This window comes from Schistocerca americana, chromosome 8, assembly GCF_021461395.2.
Source record: "Schistocerca americana isolate TAMUIC-IGC-003095 chromosome 8, iqSchAmer2.1, whole genome shotgun sequence".
Classification (NCBI taxonomy): Eukaryota; Metazoa; Arthropoda; class Insecta; order Orthoptera; family Acrididae; genus Schistocerca; species Schistocerca americana.
Genome location: NC_060126.1, coordinates 155,339,452 through 155,356,802, shown reverse-complemented (window position 1 = coordinate 155,356,802; position 17,351 = coordinate 155,339,452). Strand labels below are relative to the sequence as shown.

Here is a 17,351-nt window from a genome sequence, read left to right as displayed (position 1 = left end):
CCGCTTGATCACCCCATTGAATTCCCGTGGGACAGTGGGTGAAAGAAAGCACTCTCCATCGCCGAAACGTGACAACTCTTCGGAGCCAGAACTTCAACTAATGGCTTCAGCTGTATACGGCATACAACACGAATTTTGTGCACTCTCTGCTTCGCCGAATTGACGCCATATTGGGTCTAGAGATAGTTTTATGCGGTATTAGCATAGCGTCTCCTCGGGATGTCTAATTTTTTCCGTCTTGAAATTGGACAGAGAGTCACTTGTGTTGTAGGAGGCATCCTATTCATGCCCTGTACTTACGCTTCTGGAGGTTACTTGTAAACGTAGATTTGCTGGTAGTTTGTGAGGAGCGCTCAGGTCGTAACAAGGGTCTTCACAGATCCGGTAACAAATAGAACTTTCTTCAAGTTGTTATCTACAGCCGACAAATATTTGAAAAAACTCATTCTTTGTACCAACAGCTGTACAGTCCTGTTTATACTCTACCGGTTTCAATACTGGTTACCAACTTTACAGGAGATACTGCGAGGTAAAAAACAAGATAAAACAAGTATGTAAATTCCTACAATCTTACAACAGGAAAGTCGGTGAAAAATGTTTGAAGCATCGCATACTTACGTAACGTACATCAACTGGTGAAAAATATATACCTGCCCTATACGCTGTTGTCAAGTATAAGATGTGGCGAATCATCACAATAATTGTTTCATTGAGTTTCCACCATAATAGATCTTAACTAGTTGAAGTTTGATAAAATGTAAAAGCTTGACCTTAAGATAAAATAACCACCAAAAGCTCAGTCAGAGCATGATGTATGCAAGAAGAAACTATTTCGTTGATATACAAGGTGAATCGCCTAAAATTTGCACCGCAGATGTTGCGGAAATGGGAAGTGCTATTGATGTGCGGTTTTCACAGAATGGGTTGATAGTCAGAGGCTCGTTTTGTTAGCCAATCAACAGTATGTAGTAATACTTGGAATGTGTATTTCTCGTGCAAACGTACACTTTTTGAAATGGAAAAATGCCCATTGACATTAAAAAACTAAAAGTAGGGTAAATTAGAATGTCAGGGGTGTTCTATATCTGCGCGATAACAATGGAGATACTATCGAAGACAGTGCTGCCAAAGCAGAGTTACTAAACACAGCCTTCCGAAATGCCTTCACAAAAGAAGACGAAATAAATATTCCAGAATTCGAATGAAGAACAGCTGCCAATATGAGTAACGTAGAAGTAAATATCCTCGGAGAAGTGAAGAAAGGTAGTAGGAGTAATCCACTAAATTACAGGGCCATATCATTAACGCAAATATGCAGCAGTATTTTGGAACATTATGAAATACCTCGAAGAAAACTGTCTATTGACACACATTCAACACGGATTTAGAAAACATTGTTCTTGTGAAACACAACTAGCTTCTTACTCGCATGGAGTGTTGAGTGGTGTTGACCTGGAATATCAAACTGATTCCGTATTTCTTGCTTACCGGAAGGCTTTTGACACTGTACCGCACAAGCGGCTTTTAATGAAACTGCGTGCTTATGGAATATCGTCTCAGTTATGTGACTCGATTCGTGATTTCCTGTCAGAGGTCACAATTCGTAGTTATTTACGGAAAGTCCTCGAGTAAAACAGAGGTAATTTCTGGCGTTCCGCTAGGTAGTGTTACAGGCCCTTTCCTGTTACTTATGTATATAAACGATTTGGGAGGCAATCTGAGCAGCCATCTTACGTTGTTTGCAGATGACGCTGTCGTTTATCGACTAGTAAAGTCATCAGAAAATCGAAACAAATTGCAAAACGGTTTAGAAAAGATATCTGTATTCTACGAAAATTGGCAATTGACCCTAAATAACGAAAAGTGTGAGGTCATCCACATGAGTGCTAAAAGGATTCCGTTAAACTTCGGTTACACGATAAATCAGTCAAATCTAAAGGCCGTAAATTCAACTAAATTCCTAGGAATTACAATTACGAACAACTTAAATTTGAAGGAATACATAGAAAGTTTTGTGTGGAGGGCTAACGAAATGCTGCGTTTTATTGGCAGGACACTTAGAAAATGTGGCAGATCTACTAATGAGACAGCCTACACTACGCTTGTTCGTCCTGTTTTAGAATACTGTTGCGGGGCGTGGGATCTTTACCAGATAGGATTGACGGTGTACATATCACTGAAATGATACAGGATTTGTGTTGGACAACTTTAAAACTAAGCCATTTTTCGTCGCGGAGGAATCTTCTCACGAAAGTCCAATTACCATCTTTCTCTTCCGAATGTGAAAATATTTTGTTGACGCCAACCTACATAGGGAGAAACGATCATCGTCATAAAATAAGGAAAATCAGGACTCGTACGGAAAGGTATAGGTGTTCGTTCTTTCCGCGGGCTATACAAGATTGGAATAATAGAGAATTGTGATGGTGATTCTATGAACCCTCTGCCAGGCACTTAAATGTGATTTGCAGAAAATCCATTCAGATGAAGATGTAGATGTTGCAGGATTCTAGTGCAAGTCGTTTACGAGACATTGTGTTTTGAAAAGTTCGCACACCGATTCCTGTGCAACATCTGTGCTTCAAAAATTTTTTCACCTACTTTCATGTTGTAACCTCGAAGGAAATCACATACTTGTATTATCCTGTTTTGTCCTTTGAAGTATCTTTTGTGGAAATGGAAGCCATTACTGAATCCAGTAGAGAATAAATAAGATTGTGTAGCTGTTGGCACAAATAATGGTTTTTTCCCCATCTGGTACCCTCTCTTAGCTGTGTTGGAGCCTAGAGCAGGACGCGGCGCCTGTGAGGTGCTGGCAGACTCGTGCTGGGCAGAGATAGGGACGTACCTGCCGGAGCGGGCAGCGGCGCCGCCTCCGCCACGGCCGCCTGCTGACCATACGACGTCCCGGCAGACAGCGCCAGCAGCAGCGTCACCTGCAACACCGGCACACCGTGAGCACAGTCGCCTGGAAACACTGACCTCCAGCAGGCTAACTGTGCGAGACACAGCTAGCTTTTATTCAGACACTAAATGTTCCAAACAACATATGCAAGTGAGCAGCTAGATTCCGTCCTCCTAGATTTCCGAAAGGCGTGCCACATTGTGTCACATCGTAGGACGCAAACCAACATACTATCATACGACCTATCTTCAAAATACGTGTTTGGCTCGAGGAATGTTTAACTAATAGACCACAATCTTATATACAGGGTCAGACAGCTAAGACAGTGTACCCCAAAAGTATCCAGGACGAAGAAATAAATCGAGGTGCGGTTTTCTCCAAGCTATAGCTGATAACGTGGCAGATTCCCTGCCGTTAGAATGGATTTAATATCATAATGATCAAAGCAGACGAAATGAATTAAAATTTGTTCTTTGGCAGGGACTCGAACCCGGCTCTTCTTGCTTGGTAGGCAGAAAGTCTAACCATTACCCTAAGATTGCAGCAATGTTGACCATGGTATTGCGGTGGTGTAATGGTTAGCGTTTCTGCCTACCAAGCAAGAAGAGCCGTGTGTTCGAGTCCCGCCCGTAGCACAAATTTTAATTCGTTTCGTCTGCTTCGATCATTATCGTACCTAACAAAGAGACTTAAATGTCTCAGGGAAACATTTAGTTATAGGATTCACTATCGTTCATAGTCACCGAAATATGACAGCGAGCGTTTGTCTGATCATGAGGCCTTTAAGACAAATGAACGTGCAGGGAGGTAGCGGACATTGCGTTCCCCAGATTTGGAGCTTGTACTAGGGTTCGAATCAATATCCCGTAAGACTCGGCCCTCCGGATCTCGTCTACGCACAGTCCGCCGTATTCCTGCATGTTATACACAAAATGCATTCGCAATTGCGAATAAGGACAACCATCAGCTGTAGAATGGAATGACGACAATACAAATTTGTGCCGGGCCACGACTCGAACCCGGATTTCTCGCTTATCGCGAGCGGCAGCCTTACCATTTTGCTATCCGTGTACGACTCACACGCAGACCCAAACTTCCATATATCGTCAACCATGTGTCTGCGACCTGTACTCGTACATGCATTATGTATATTCCCGTACAGGTCAGGCTTTGTGCTTGAAAGTCGATTGCACGGTATCGGCAGATGAATACGATATTGCAGTGCCTGTGTTATTCTGATTAACATGCAAAGTTCCTTTGTACATGCGTGCAAAAAAATTTTTCAAATGGCTCTGAGCACTATGGACTTAACATCTGTCATCAGTCCCCTAGAACTTGAAACTACTTAAACCTAACTAACATAAGGACGTGACACATCAATGCCCGACGCAGGATTCCAACCTGCGACAGTAGCGGTCGCGCGGTTCCAGACTGAAGGGCCTAGAACCGCTCGGCCACACCGGCCGGCACATACGTGCATATCCAAAGGAACTTGGCATCGGAATCAGAATAACACAAGCACTGCAATACCGTATTCCTACATGTTCACCTGTCTGAAAGTACCCATCATGGCACAAACACCCAAAAAGAGCTTGAAATGATATGTGATGTGAGTGGTGTCTGTTATGGTACTTGTTTTGGTAAAGCTGTGCTGCCTCACGTCTGTTTCCGTCTGCCTGGCCGTACACAAACACCAGCTCGGCTTGTTTCCGACATGAATTCGGACCATTCCGCTGCTTACAGTACGCTGAGTGAGTCACACAGCCTGCAACACACAAGGAACACAGGGTATGTCGTCAGAAGAACTTTCACTCGTCAGCGCCATCTACTGTGGCAACACTGTATTTCCGGACACATGTTCATAGGATCTTCTTTACTCAGTTTCCAGCCAGGAATCCGTCCCTGCCGTTTGTCGGTTTTATCAATGTTCACCATGTATAATTCCAATTCAAAAACAAAGCCGGTGTCGTAATTCGGCGACTATAAACAATAAAGTTACTTACTGACGCCAATAAATTGGATAATTTAAGTTAAGTAGTGTGCAAGCTTAGGGACTGATGACCTTAGCAATTAATGCCAATAAGATTTCCCACACATTTGAACATTTTTGGTATGTTAATCCATTCAGGATATATTTTGGGTGTTGTATCCTAGCTGCCTCACCTTGTATAACAGTCAAATGAAAACGAAAGGGATTGAAAAAAGTAAGTAAACTGTTCATTATTGTAAAAGTAATCGCCATAACTGTTAATACAATTATCTCAGTGTGAGACAAACCGGTCAGTGCCCTCATGGAAGAAAATTTGCAGCTGATTACGGAATCGTGGTGGTACATCGGCGGCACCTCTTCATCTGAAGCAATTTGATGGCCATAAATGTCTATCTTTAGGGCTCCGAAAATAGGAAAACCCCATGGCGAGAGATCGTAACTATATGTAGGATGTGTAAGAGCTACACAGCAAAACCTTTGCGGCGTTGTCGAAGCAACCTGCGTACAATATGTCCGTCCAAAGTTGGCGAGTTTGTTTCAGGTACGTTGCAGAGGTTTCACTGGGAAACCTGTTCCATACAGTCGCCATCTCTCCCCATGCGATTTCCGTATTTTTCGAGCACTGAAGATAGTTTTTTGTAGCGTCGATTTATTTCGGACGAAGAGGTGCGGCCGTGGATACAGTCACGGTTCCGTAAGAAACCGCAAACATTTTTTCTTGAAGGCACTGACCGCATTTCTCACAGTGGAATAAGTGTATTAACAGTTACGGTGATTAATTTTGAAATAATAAATAGTTTACATGCTTTTTTCCATCACTCTCGTTTTCATTTGACTGCTTTTTATAGAATACGAATAGGGAAGAGGAGATGTGATGCCATAGAATGTTCCGTATTTTAGGGTGTCCATATGGATGAAATTTTTATCGGAAAGAAACCTATTACGAGCTTACCAAAGAGCTATGTCCATGAACTTCTACTCCTCATACAACTGCTTATTTTTGAAATATAATTAACGTATTTCAAACATTTCCACTACTTAATGTCTTATGGCATAATTTGGTTCAAATGGCTCTGAGCACTATGGGACTCAACTGCTGAGGTCATTAGTCCCCTAGAACCTAGAACTAGTTAAACCTAACTAACCTAAGGACATCACAAACATCCATGCCCGAGGCAGGATTCGAACCTGCGACCGTAGCGGTCTTGCGGTTCCAGACTGCACCGCCTTTAACCGCACGGCCACTTCGGCCGGCTATGGCATAATTTCCTGCGTAGAGAGCACTGATTGCTCAAAGGCAAGAAGTTTAATATAAAATACTCACTCAGTTACCATGGAGCCGCCTTTATAAGGATCTATGATTTCTGACTTCACCCTCACAAGACATACTCTGAGGTGACGAAATTCATGAGATTCCTCCTAATATCGAGTCCGACCTCCTTTTGCCCGGTATAGTACAGTAAGTCGACATGGCATGGACTCAACAAGTAATGGGAAGTTCAGTGTAAAAATGTAGAGCCATGCTGTCTCTATAGCCGTCCATAACTACAGAAGTGTTGTCGGTGCAGGATTTCGTGCACGAACTGACTTCTATGTTCAAAGGGATTCTCGTCGAGCGATCTGAGTGGCTAAACCATTCGTTCGAATTGTCCAGAATGTTCTTCAAACCAATCGCGACCAATTGTGGTCCGCCGCGCGGGATTAGCCGAGCAGTCTGGGGCGCTGCAGTCAGGGACTGCGCGGCTGGTCCCGGCGGAGGTTCGAGTCCTCCCTCGGGCATGAGTGTGTGTGTTTCGGATAATTTAGGTTAAGTAGTGTGTAAGCTTATGGACTGATCCTTATCAGCTAAGTCCCATAAGATTTCACACACATTTGAACATTTTTGGTCCGGTGACATGGCGCCTTCTTATCTATAAAAAGTCCATACTCCTTTGGGAAGATGAAGTCCACGAATGGCTAAAAATGGTCTGCAAGTAGACTATCGATTCATATGGAAAAGGGGACGCAATCCATTTCATGGAGCCACCAGCAAGTTGCACAGTGCCTTGTTGACAACCAGGGTACTTGAATTCGTGGGGTCTACGCCACACTCCAACCCTGCCATCAGCTCTTACCAATGGAAATCGGGACTCATCTCACCAGGCCACGGCTTTTGCACTCGTCTAGTGTCCAATATACGAGGTGTGGCTAGAAAAAAACCGGACTTGGTTTTTTAATTACGATCCCGAAACTAAACGCCAATCGATGCATTGGAAAACTCCTGGTTCTCCACGACAAAAAAAAGCACGAATGTCAAAATCGAAATTCAAGGCAATGATGATTGTTTTTTTTTGACATCAAAGGGATTGTGCACATTGATTGGGTACCAGAGGGACAAACAGTGAATCAGCATTACTACATTGGCGTCCTGGCTACCCGACGTGAGCGAGTACGGAGAAAACGGAACGATTTGTGGAGAAAAAAGTCATGGATCCTTCACCAAGACAATGCCCCAGCTCACAGTGCGTTGTCAGTGAAGACGTTTTTGGCAAAACACAACATTCCCATCTTAGATCATCCACCCTACTCACCTGATTTGGCCCCCTGTGACTTTTTTCTTTTCCCTAAAGTCAAGTCAGCTTTGAAAGGAACTAGATTTGAGACTGTTGAAGCAGTAAAAGAAAAAGCGACGGAAGTAATGTATGGACTTACCGAAAATGATCTGCAGCATTGCTATGAACAGTGGAAAATTCGTATGGAGCGGTGTAGAGACCGAGGAGGAGAGTACAATGAAGGAGATAACATGAAATTGTAAATAATTGTAAATAAATGTTTTTTCCAGCATCAGTCCGGTTTTTTTCTAGCCGCACCTCGTATAAGGTCACGAGCCCAGGAGAGGCGCTGAAGGCGATGTAGTGCTGTTAGCGGTCACCTACTACCATAGCCCATTGACGCCAATTTCGCAGCACTGCCCTTACGGATACGTTCATCGTATGTCCCACATTGATTTCTGAGGTTATTTTGCGCAGTGTTGATTCTCTGTTAGCTCTGAAAAGTCTACTCAAACGCCACTGCCTTCTGTCGTTCAGAGAAAGGCGTCGGGCACTGCGTTGCCCATGGTGAGCGGTAATGCCTGAAATTTGGTATTCTAGTTACACTCTTGACACTGTGGATCTCGGAATATTGAATTCTCTAATGATTACGGATCTGGAATGTCCCATGCGTCTCGCTCCAGCTACCATCTTACATTGCGTTCAAAGTCTGTTAACCTCCTTCGTGCGGCCATAATCATGTCGGAAACCTTTTCGTATGAATCACCTGAGTACAAATGGCAGCTCCACCAACGTGCTACCCTTTTTTAATACCTTGCGTACGTGATAGTACCGCCGCCTCTATATACAGGGTGTTACAAAAAGGTACGGCCAAACTTTCAGGAAACATCCCTCACACACAAAGAAAGAAAAGATGTTATGTGGACATGTGTCCGGAAACGCTTACTTTCCATATTAGAGCTCATTTTATTACTTCTCTTCAAATCACATTAATCATGGAATGGAAACACACAGCAACAGAACGTACCAGCGTCACTTCAAACACTTAGCTACAGGAAATGTTCAAAATGTCCTCCGTTAGCGAGGATACATGCATCCACCCTCCGTCGCATGGAATTCCTGATGCACTGATGCAGCCCTGGAGAATGTCGTATTGTATCACAGCCGTCCACAATACGAGCACGAAGAGTCTCTACATTTGGTACCGGGGTTGCATAGACAAGAGCTTTCAATTGCCCCCATAAATGAAAGTCAAGAGGGTTGAGGTCAGCAGAGCATGGAGGCCATGGAGAAGTGTACGAACACTTTGACTGAAATGTGCAGGAGCTCCATCGTGCACGAACCACATGTTGTGTCGTACTTGTAAAGGCACATGTTCTAGCAGCACAGGTAGAGTATCCCGTATGAAATCATGATAACGTGCTCCATTGAGCGTAGGTGGTAGAACATGGGGCCCAATCAAGACATCACCAACAATGCCTGTCCAAACGTTCACAGAAAATCTGTGTTGATGACGTGAGTGCACAATTGCGTGCGGATTCTCGTCAGCCCACACATGTTGATTGTGAAAATTTACAACTTGATCACGTTGGAATGAAGCCTCATCCGTAAAGAGAACATTTGCACTGAAATGAGGATTGACACATTGTTGGATGAACCATTCGCAGAAGTGTAGCCGTGGAGACCAATCAGCTGCTGATAGTGCCTGCACACGCTGTACCTGTTACGGAAACTACTGGTTCTCCCGTAGCACTCTCCATACGGTAACGTGGTCAACGTTACCTTGTACAGCAGCAACTTTTCTAACGCTGACATTAGGGTTATACTCAACTGCACGAGGAATTGCCTCGTCCATTGCAGGTGTCCTCGTCGTTCTAGGTCTTCCCCAGTCGGGACACCTTCGTTCTGCAAATCTGTCTCGATACAAACGAACCGTGCCACGGCTATTGCCCCGTGCTAATCCATACATCAAATGGGTATCTGTCAACTCCGCATTTGTAAACATTGCACTGACGGCAAAACCACGTTCGTGATGAACACTAACCTGTTGATGCTACGTACTGATGTGCTTGATGCTAGTACTGTAGAACAATGAGTCGCATGTCAACACAAGCACCGAACTCAACGTTACCTTCCTTCAATTGGGCCAACTGGCGGTGAATCGAGGAAGTACAGTACATACTGACGAAACTAAAATTAGCTTTAACATGGAAATTAAGCGTTTCCGGACAAATGTCCACATAACATCTTTTTTTTTATTTGTGTGTGGGGAATGTTTATTGAAAGTTTGGCCGTATCTTTTTGTAACACCCTGTATACATATCGTTATCACGTGACATTCATCACCTCACTGTACATGGGAGCTTTTGGTCCATGGAGCATTAATTGAACATACGTTATAGTACAAACACCACGTGAATAATCTGAAGAAAGGTTATTATTGAAAACAAATACAAGGTAAATTAATAAACCACTCCAGTATCTAGGTATTACCGAACGTCAAAAGCAAAAATTGTGTAATTTACAGCTGCAGACTCGCTAGTCAGCTTTTAGTAGCTTGCTCTGATTACAGAAAACATCGGAATACACTTGATTCCAACACAACTGTGACGTGGACTAACATAATGCCATCATATAAGGGACGATCAAAAAATTATTTTTTGGGGACGTTGCTGCAGCCTATTTGCAGCCCAATGCGACTTCGATGTGGGTACATAAGCACCGACATGTAGGCAAGCTGTTGATGAGCCATTCGAAAGAAACCCTTTTGATCGCTCTTTATGTTTTGGTTGTTGAAGGATCGAAGCCTTTGGATATCGGTGCAATTTCGGCAAATGTCGAATTAAGCCGGCCGGAGTGGCCGTGCTGTTCTAGGCGCTACAGTCTGGAACCGAGCGACCGCTACGGTCGCAGGTTCGAATCCTGCCTCGGGCATGGATGTGTGTGATGTCCTTAGGTTAGTTAGGTTTAATTAGTTCTAAGTTCTAGGCGACTGATGACCTCAGAAGTTATGTTGCATAGTGCTGAGAACCATTTGTCGAATTAACCTTTCTCGTGCTGACACTCACCACACTAGAAACCCTATACTGAGTACAGACCGCCGAGAAAAATCTCACTCATTGAGCTAAGAACCTAAATCACTGGAGGTAAATGCCGGGACGTTTCCCTTGAATAACGCACTGCCAATTTCCTTCCCCATCCTTTCGTGATCTGAGCAGTGCCCTGTCCTTTTTCTTCATGATTCCACGGCACAATGTAAGCAATGAGCGACTATTAGAAGGTAAAGTGCGAGAATTAGTAGACTTATTGCGTTGTATGACAAATTCAATCGTAGACGCTCTGTCAGAGGAACGAGAACCCCCGCTCCATGTGTGACTACATAACTACGCCAATTAACCGATAAACATGACTCTGCACCTAAAATATTCAAGCGAACTACACCTCCTGAACGATATGAAATATTCTGGAAACTGCGAGACAAAGCGAACGAAATGTGCACAATACCGTAATACGTCATAAGCAATCTAATACACTCCTGGAAATGGAAAAAAGAACACATTGACACCGGTGCGTCAGACCCACCATACTTGCTCCGGACACTGCGAGAGGGCTGTACAAGCAATGATCACACGCACGGCACAGCGGACACACCAGGAACCGCGGTGTTGGCCGTCGAATGGCGCTAGCTGCGCAGCATTTGTGCACCGCCGCCGTCAGTGTCAGCCAGTTTGCCGTGGCATACGGAGCTCCATCGCAGTCTTTAACACTGGTAGCATGCCGCGACAGCGTGGACGTGAACCGTATGTGCAGTTGACGGACTTTGAGCGAGGGCGTATAGTGGGCATGCGGGAGGCCGGGTGGACGTACCGCCGAATTGCTCAACACGTGGGGCGTGAGGTCTCCACAGTACATCGATGTTGTCGCCAGTGGTCGGCGGAAGGTGCACGTGCCCGTCGACCTGGGACCGGACCGCAGCGACGCACGGATGCACGCCAAGACCGTAGGATCCTACGCAGTGCCGTAGGGGACCGCACCGCCACTTCCCAGCAAATTAGGGACACTGTTGCTCCTGGGGTATCGGCGAGGACCATTCGCAACCGTCTCCATGAAGCTGGGCTACGGTCCCGCACACCGTTAGGCCGTCTTCCGCTCACGCCCCAACATCGTGCAGCCCGCCTCCAGTGGTGTCGCGACAGGCGTGAATGGAGGGACGAATGGAGACGTGTCGTCTTCAGTGATGAGAGTCGCTTCTGCCTTGGTGCCAATGATGGTCGTATGCGTGTTTGGCGCCGTGCAGGTGAGCGCCACAATCAGGACTGCATACGACCGAGGCACACAGGGCCAACACCCGGCATCATGGTGTGGGGAGCGATCTCCTACACTGGCCGTACACCACTGGTGATCGTCGAGGGGACACTGAATAGTGCACGGTACATCCAAACCGTCATCGAACCCATCGTTCTACCATTCCTAGACCGGCAAGGGAACTTGCTGTTCCAACAGGACAATGCACGTCCGCATGTACCCCGTGCCACCCAACGTGCTCTAGAAGGTGTAAGTCAACTACCCTGGCCAACAAGATCTCCGGATCTGTCCCCCATTGAGCATGTTTGGGACTGGATGAAGCGTCGTCTCACGCGGTCTGCACGTCCAGCACGAACGCTGGTCCAACTGAGGCGCCAGGTGGCAATGGCATGGCAAGCCGTTCCACAGGACTACATCCAGCATCTCTACGATCGTCTCCATGGGAGAATAGCAGCCTGCATTGCTGCGAAAGGTGGATATACACTGTACTAGTGCCGACATTGTGCATGCTCTGTTGCCTGTGTCTATGTGCCTGTGGTTCTGTCAGTGTGATCATGTGATGTATCTGACCCCAGGAATGTGTCAATAAAGTTTCCCCTTCCTGGGACAATGAATTCACGGTGTTCTTATTTCAATTTCCAGGAGTGTATATTCAGGGGTCGAATTCCGCAGCACTGTGGGTAAAAATTGTGTTTCTTTGGCGTAAGAAAGGTAAAATCTGATACTGTTCTTCCACCCTCTGCGGACGAAATAAATGAATTTTTTTCTCAACGAGGTAGGACACGAAGAAGTGTTTGTTAAGGCTTTCCTCTCTCTTAATATTTGTTTAACTTATTAAGATACATACAATGCAAAGAGACACCAAAAGAAACAAAAATAAATGTATTCGGCCTTCTGAAGATATAGCAGTCTTGAGAGATTCTGTAAAGGATATGAACGATATGTTGTACACACGCAAACTGAAATTAAATAACATTAAAATAATAGTCATAGATAAATCAAACAGGCAGATAAGTATAAGAACTGAATAAGAAAAATTGAAATGGATGTAAAAGAGCTTAGCAACTTGGATGGTACAAATAATGGATGACAACATAAATGTAATGTATAACAAAAGAAGAAGTGAAGTGACTTAACAAGCGTTCAGAAATAAAAGTAATTTATTTACAAAAAATCACTTTAAAATGAAAATATGAAAGGAATTCATTAAGACATTTATTGGAACATTTTAACCTACGTTTGTCAAGGGTGGACGCTGGGGAGACAAGAAACAGAAATACGCTATCTGACATAAACAGAAGTACCCAGAAGACGTGGTCTGATGTCAGTGTAACGTCGTACACGGACGTAACATCGGCGGATATGTAAATAATTAAAGTTGCAATTTTCTGTCAAAGGCAGTACGGTCACCACAGTGCATTAATGTCGTTCGTGTTCAGTGTTGTTACCAAGCCTGGCAGGGTATATAAGGGGCGTGGTCAGCGTAAGAGAGTCGGTGAACACTGTGAAGCAAACGGAGATGCCGCGTATGTATGTATGTATGTATGCATTGAACTGGGAACCGAGAAACGACAGAGAGGCTTCGTCCCCGCCGCAGCCCTCAGTGGGACACAACCCCACAAAAGGATACAGCAGTCCACTGACCCCACCGCCGCCCCACACAGATCCCAGGGTCACTGTGCGGTTCGGCCCCCAGTGGACACCCCAGGGAACATCTCATTCCAGACGAGTGTAAACCCAGCGTTTGCGTGGTAGAGTACTTATGGTGTACGCGTAGGTGGAGACACTGTTTGCTCAGCAATCGCCAACATAGTGTAACTGAGGCGAATAAGGGGAACCAGTCTGCATTCGCCGAGACAGATAGAAAACCGCCTTGAAAACCATCCACAGGCTGGTCGGCACACCGGACCTCTACACTAATCAGCAGGGCGGATTCGTGCCGGGAAGCAGTGCGTTAGAACGCACGGCTAGCCGGGCGGGTGAGATGCCACGTACTCGTATGAGACAGGAACTGGTAGAGTTTGAGAGGGGCGACATTGTGGGTCGGGCTGAATCGTGTAGTATCCAGATTTGTCGGACTTGCGGATGTGAGAGTGCCTGATGTTGGAGTACATGGGAGCGTGAGGGCAGGCACACTCATCGTCAAGGCCAACCACATGGCAAGCTCTTCACATTGTCACCTGTCATCCGAGAACAAGTAATGGGCTCCCTGCAACATTGTGTGTTATCCTGCATAATTCGAGGCGGCCGCTGTGGCCGAGCGGTTCTAAGCGCTTCAGTCCGGAACCGCGCTACTGCTATGGTCACAGGTTCGAATCCTGCTTCGGGCTTGGATGTGTGTGATGTCCTTAGGTTAGTCAGGTTTAAGTAGTTCTATCGGACTAATGACCTCAGAGTTCAGTCCCTTAGTGCTTAGACCATTTGAATCATGATTGGATACAGTCTAACATCAGTCAGACTAGAGACTTATCGTCCAATGCATAGGCTGTCGTTAACAACACAACAGCAGCTATTGCGTTTGGAACGGTGCCTTGAGCAAGAAGCTAGGACTGCTGACGAATAGAAGTCGCATTGTATTCAGCGATTATTCGCGGTGTGCGCCATCCCCAGATGACATCATCGGCGTGGATAGAGGCGACCTCAAGAGAAGTTCCATTCTTCTAATACTTGGAGAGACATAATAGTAGTGATTGAGAGGACTCTGACAGCACAACGGACATCCGGTACTCTCATGTGTTACCTCTTATGCAACAGAATGGAGGTACCATTTTTCAACAGCACAACGCTCGTTCACAAATGACACATGTTTCTCTGAAGTGTCAGTGATGCTGAAGTACTACCGTGGCTAGCAGGCTCCCCAAATCTGTCACTGATAAAACATGTGTGGGACCAGCCCAGATGTCAGCTTTGTCACTTTGCTGGTATCCAGGAAATCAAGGACCAGATTCGACAGTAGAGGATACTATGGCTTTATGTCAGCCCTCCCAACGTCATACTGATAAGAGGGCTGATACGGCCAAGTTCTTCGCACGAGGGACATCTCATAAATAATGCGTAGGTTGGTATTACTGTGGATTGTTGGATGCAACTACAATGAAAATTACGTCAGAGCTTGAGAAAGATGCACTTGTTTTGTCTCGTCGCTGTGTACTCTAACACAAAATTGGTGAGAGGTAGAAATGGACCCTACAGGGATCTCTGGTACTGTGACTGCTGAAGACCAGAGGTCGTACTTCAAGAGCGAAACTTGATTCGGCAAAAACCCTACAGAAATCCGCAGTGCATTAATTGACGTTTGTGGTGAGTTTACAGTGGACAGTAGTAGGCCTACCGTCTCACCGTGGATTAATCGTTTTCGTGATGGTCGTATGAGCACAGACCAGGAAGGACAAAAGTCCGCAGATGAACGAAGTGTGAAACTTGTGGCAGATGCTCTTGAAGAAGATCGCAGTCCGACTTGTGAGGAACTCTGTGAAGACACACTGGTATTCCACAGGCATTAGTATTCCGCATTCTGACAAATGATTTGAAGAAGAGAAAAACTGCTGAGAGATGGGTCCTACACTGTTTGACTGCTGAAGAGAAGCAGAAACGGCTGGACATTGCAACATTGCTCAAGCAACGAGTCGACCCTGAAGGTCTAGGATGATGAAATGTGGATTACAGACTGAAACAGAATTGAAATCACAGTCCGATGAGTGAAGAGCTTCAGATTCTCCACGTGAAAAAAATTTCCATGTGCTCAAGCAAATGATGATTTTTGATTATGATCACAAAGGAATAATCGTGGCAGATAGCGTACGAAGTGAAACAAGTGTCACAGCAGCGTATTATCGTAACTTCATGCAAAATCCAAGCGGAGAGGTGCACGAAACTAGACCTCAGTTGGTCGGCGCTGGGCCACACGTTCTCCGTGGCAATGCACGCTCTCATATCGGCAATTCTGTAGCCCAAAAAGGCGCGAACATGGATGGGAGGTGTCGGCGCATCCTTCCCACAGACTAGACGTGAGTCCCTCAGACTTCAGCTTGTTCTCGAAGTTGAAAAAATCTATCCATTGACGTCTTTATCTTCCTCTGGAACAGATTTCTACCACCGTTACGAGCCGTTCAACAGATGAACAGAGGTGGTGTCCTAGATGGAATAATAGTGTTTCCAAGACGTTGAGATAGAGTGATAGAGAAGGAGGGAGACTATATTGAAGGACTGCAAAAATATATTGAAAAATAAATAAATAAAAAATTAACGTACAAGTAAAAATAATTAGTGGACATTATTTATGAAATGTCCCTCGTAAATCTGACTTGATTTTGTAATCTCTGTACTCCAAGCCCATTAAGTTTCAATTCGAATTCGCCTCCCCTTTTGGGTGCTTTTTTTATTATTTTTTACACGTTATGGTGAAGCAAAAGAGATGTGGATATGGAGAAAAGCCTCAGAAATGTCCTAGCTGAAAGAATCTAACGAACTCTACAGATTAAAATAATAGAGAAAAATACACTGATTAACATGATACACTGAAGAAGAACTAACTTTAAATGCGAACAGTTTTCGTTCGGCTGCTCCGTGACTATTATTGATATAGAATATGAAAAAACCTGTTGAATATTATCAGTCACTATTAATTTATTTCCTCAACGCGTTTCGGATGTTTGAACGTCCATTATCAGGTGGATTTATGGTGTGAGTCACTATGTCTTATGTTACGATTTTGGGGTGATCTGTCGCATCGTCTAGTAGTTTTCTTTTCTTTTTCTACTAGACTGAGACACAGGCTACCTCAAAGTCATATCACATCAAGTACATCGCATGTTAATAAGCATTAATCCACCTGACGGTGGGAGTTTAAACCGCCGAAAGGAGTCGCAGAAGTAAACATTACTTTTGTTGTTTCGTTGAAAGAAAAAAATTGATTAATTCGACACAACAGCTGCGTAAAAATCATATCAGAAGGAAAAAAACTTGCCGTAAATGAAGAGGGAAGTCCAGAACAGCCGTATTAGACAATGTTATCACTGGAAGGAACTGCGGTAGCCACAACAAATTATAAACATGGCGAGAGACAGAAAAGGATGGCTTAGCTTATAGTGTCTGGTGATGATCAACAAGGAGATGTAGGCCTTAGTCCTCTGTAAAAAAACCTCGCGAGGCTAGCGAGTGTCCAGCAGCGCTGGTGACTTACCGTAAGCGAGTGCATGTCTCGGGCGGCGGTGGAGTGCGCCGGCTGCGTCGCGGGGTTGCCTTATAGCGTCGGAGGCGGCGGAAGGCGGCGGACACGCTGGGCGCAGCGTGTTTCCGGCGACCTCGGGGGCGGTAAGGCGGGGGCGGTGGGGGCGGAGCCCGCTGCGTGCCGTGCGCAGGGGACGGCCGGTCGCGCATCGCCGGCCCGCGGTTTCTAATCGCCGCTGGCACAGTTCCTCGGCTGGGGACTTCCTGGCGCCTCGGAGGCAACTTGTCATTTGCATTGCTGCAAGACGAGGTATGTAGAAACAGAGCGCCGGTGCGAGATTTCATGGAGGAAACGCCGCGACAACTTGACAGCAGCGGCCCCGCCGTGCTGCCACGCACAATGGGAGGGAGTAGCCTGGAGTCGTTCGCTACACGAAACTCTTTCTTGCTT

General features: G+C 45.4%; 1 protein-coding gene across 1 annotated transcript in view; it reads right to left on the bottom strand.

The window, feature by feature from the left end:
- The window catches only part of LOC124545645 (uncharacterized PE-PGRS family protein PE_PGRS24-like), a 30,442-nt gene extending 13,482 nt beyond the window's left edge, over positions 1–16,960 (bottom strand). The window contains exons 1-2 of the mRNA XM_047124591.1: positions 16,914–16,960; positions 2,849–2,936 (exon numbers count right to left, since the gene is read on the bottom strand). Of these exons, the coding sequence (XP_046980547.1) occupies positions 2,849–2,936; positions 16,914–16,928 (103 nt within the window). The 5' untranslated portion in view covers positions 16,929–16,960. The remainder of the gene's footprint in view (positions 1–2,848; positions 2,937–16,913) is intronic.
- Positions 16,961–17,351: the final 391 nt, after the last annotated feature.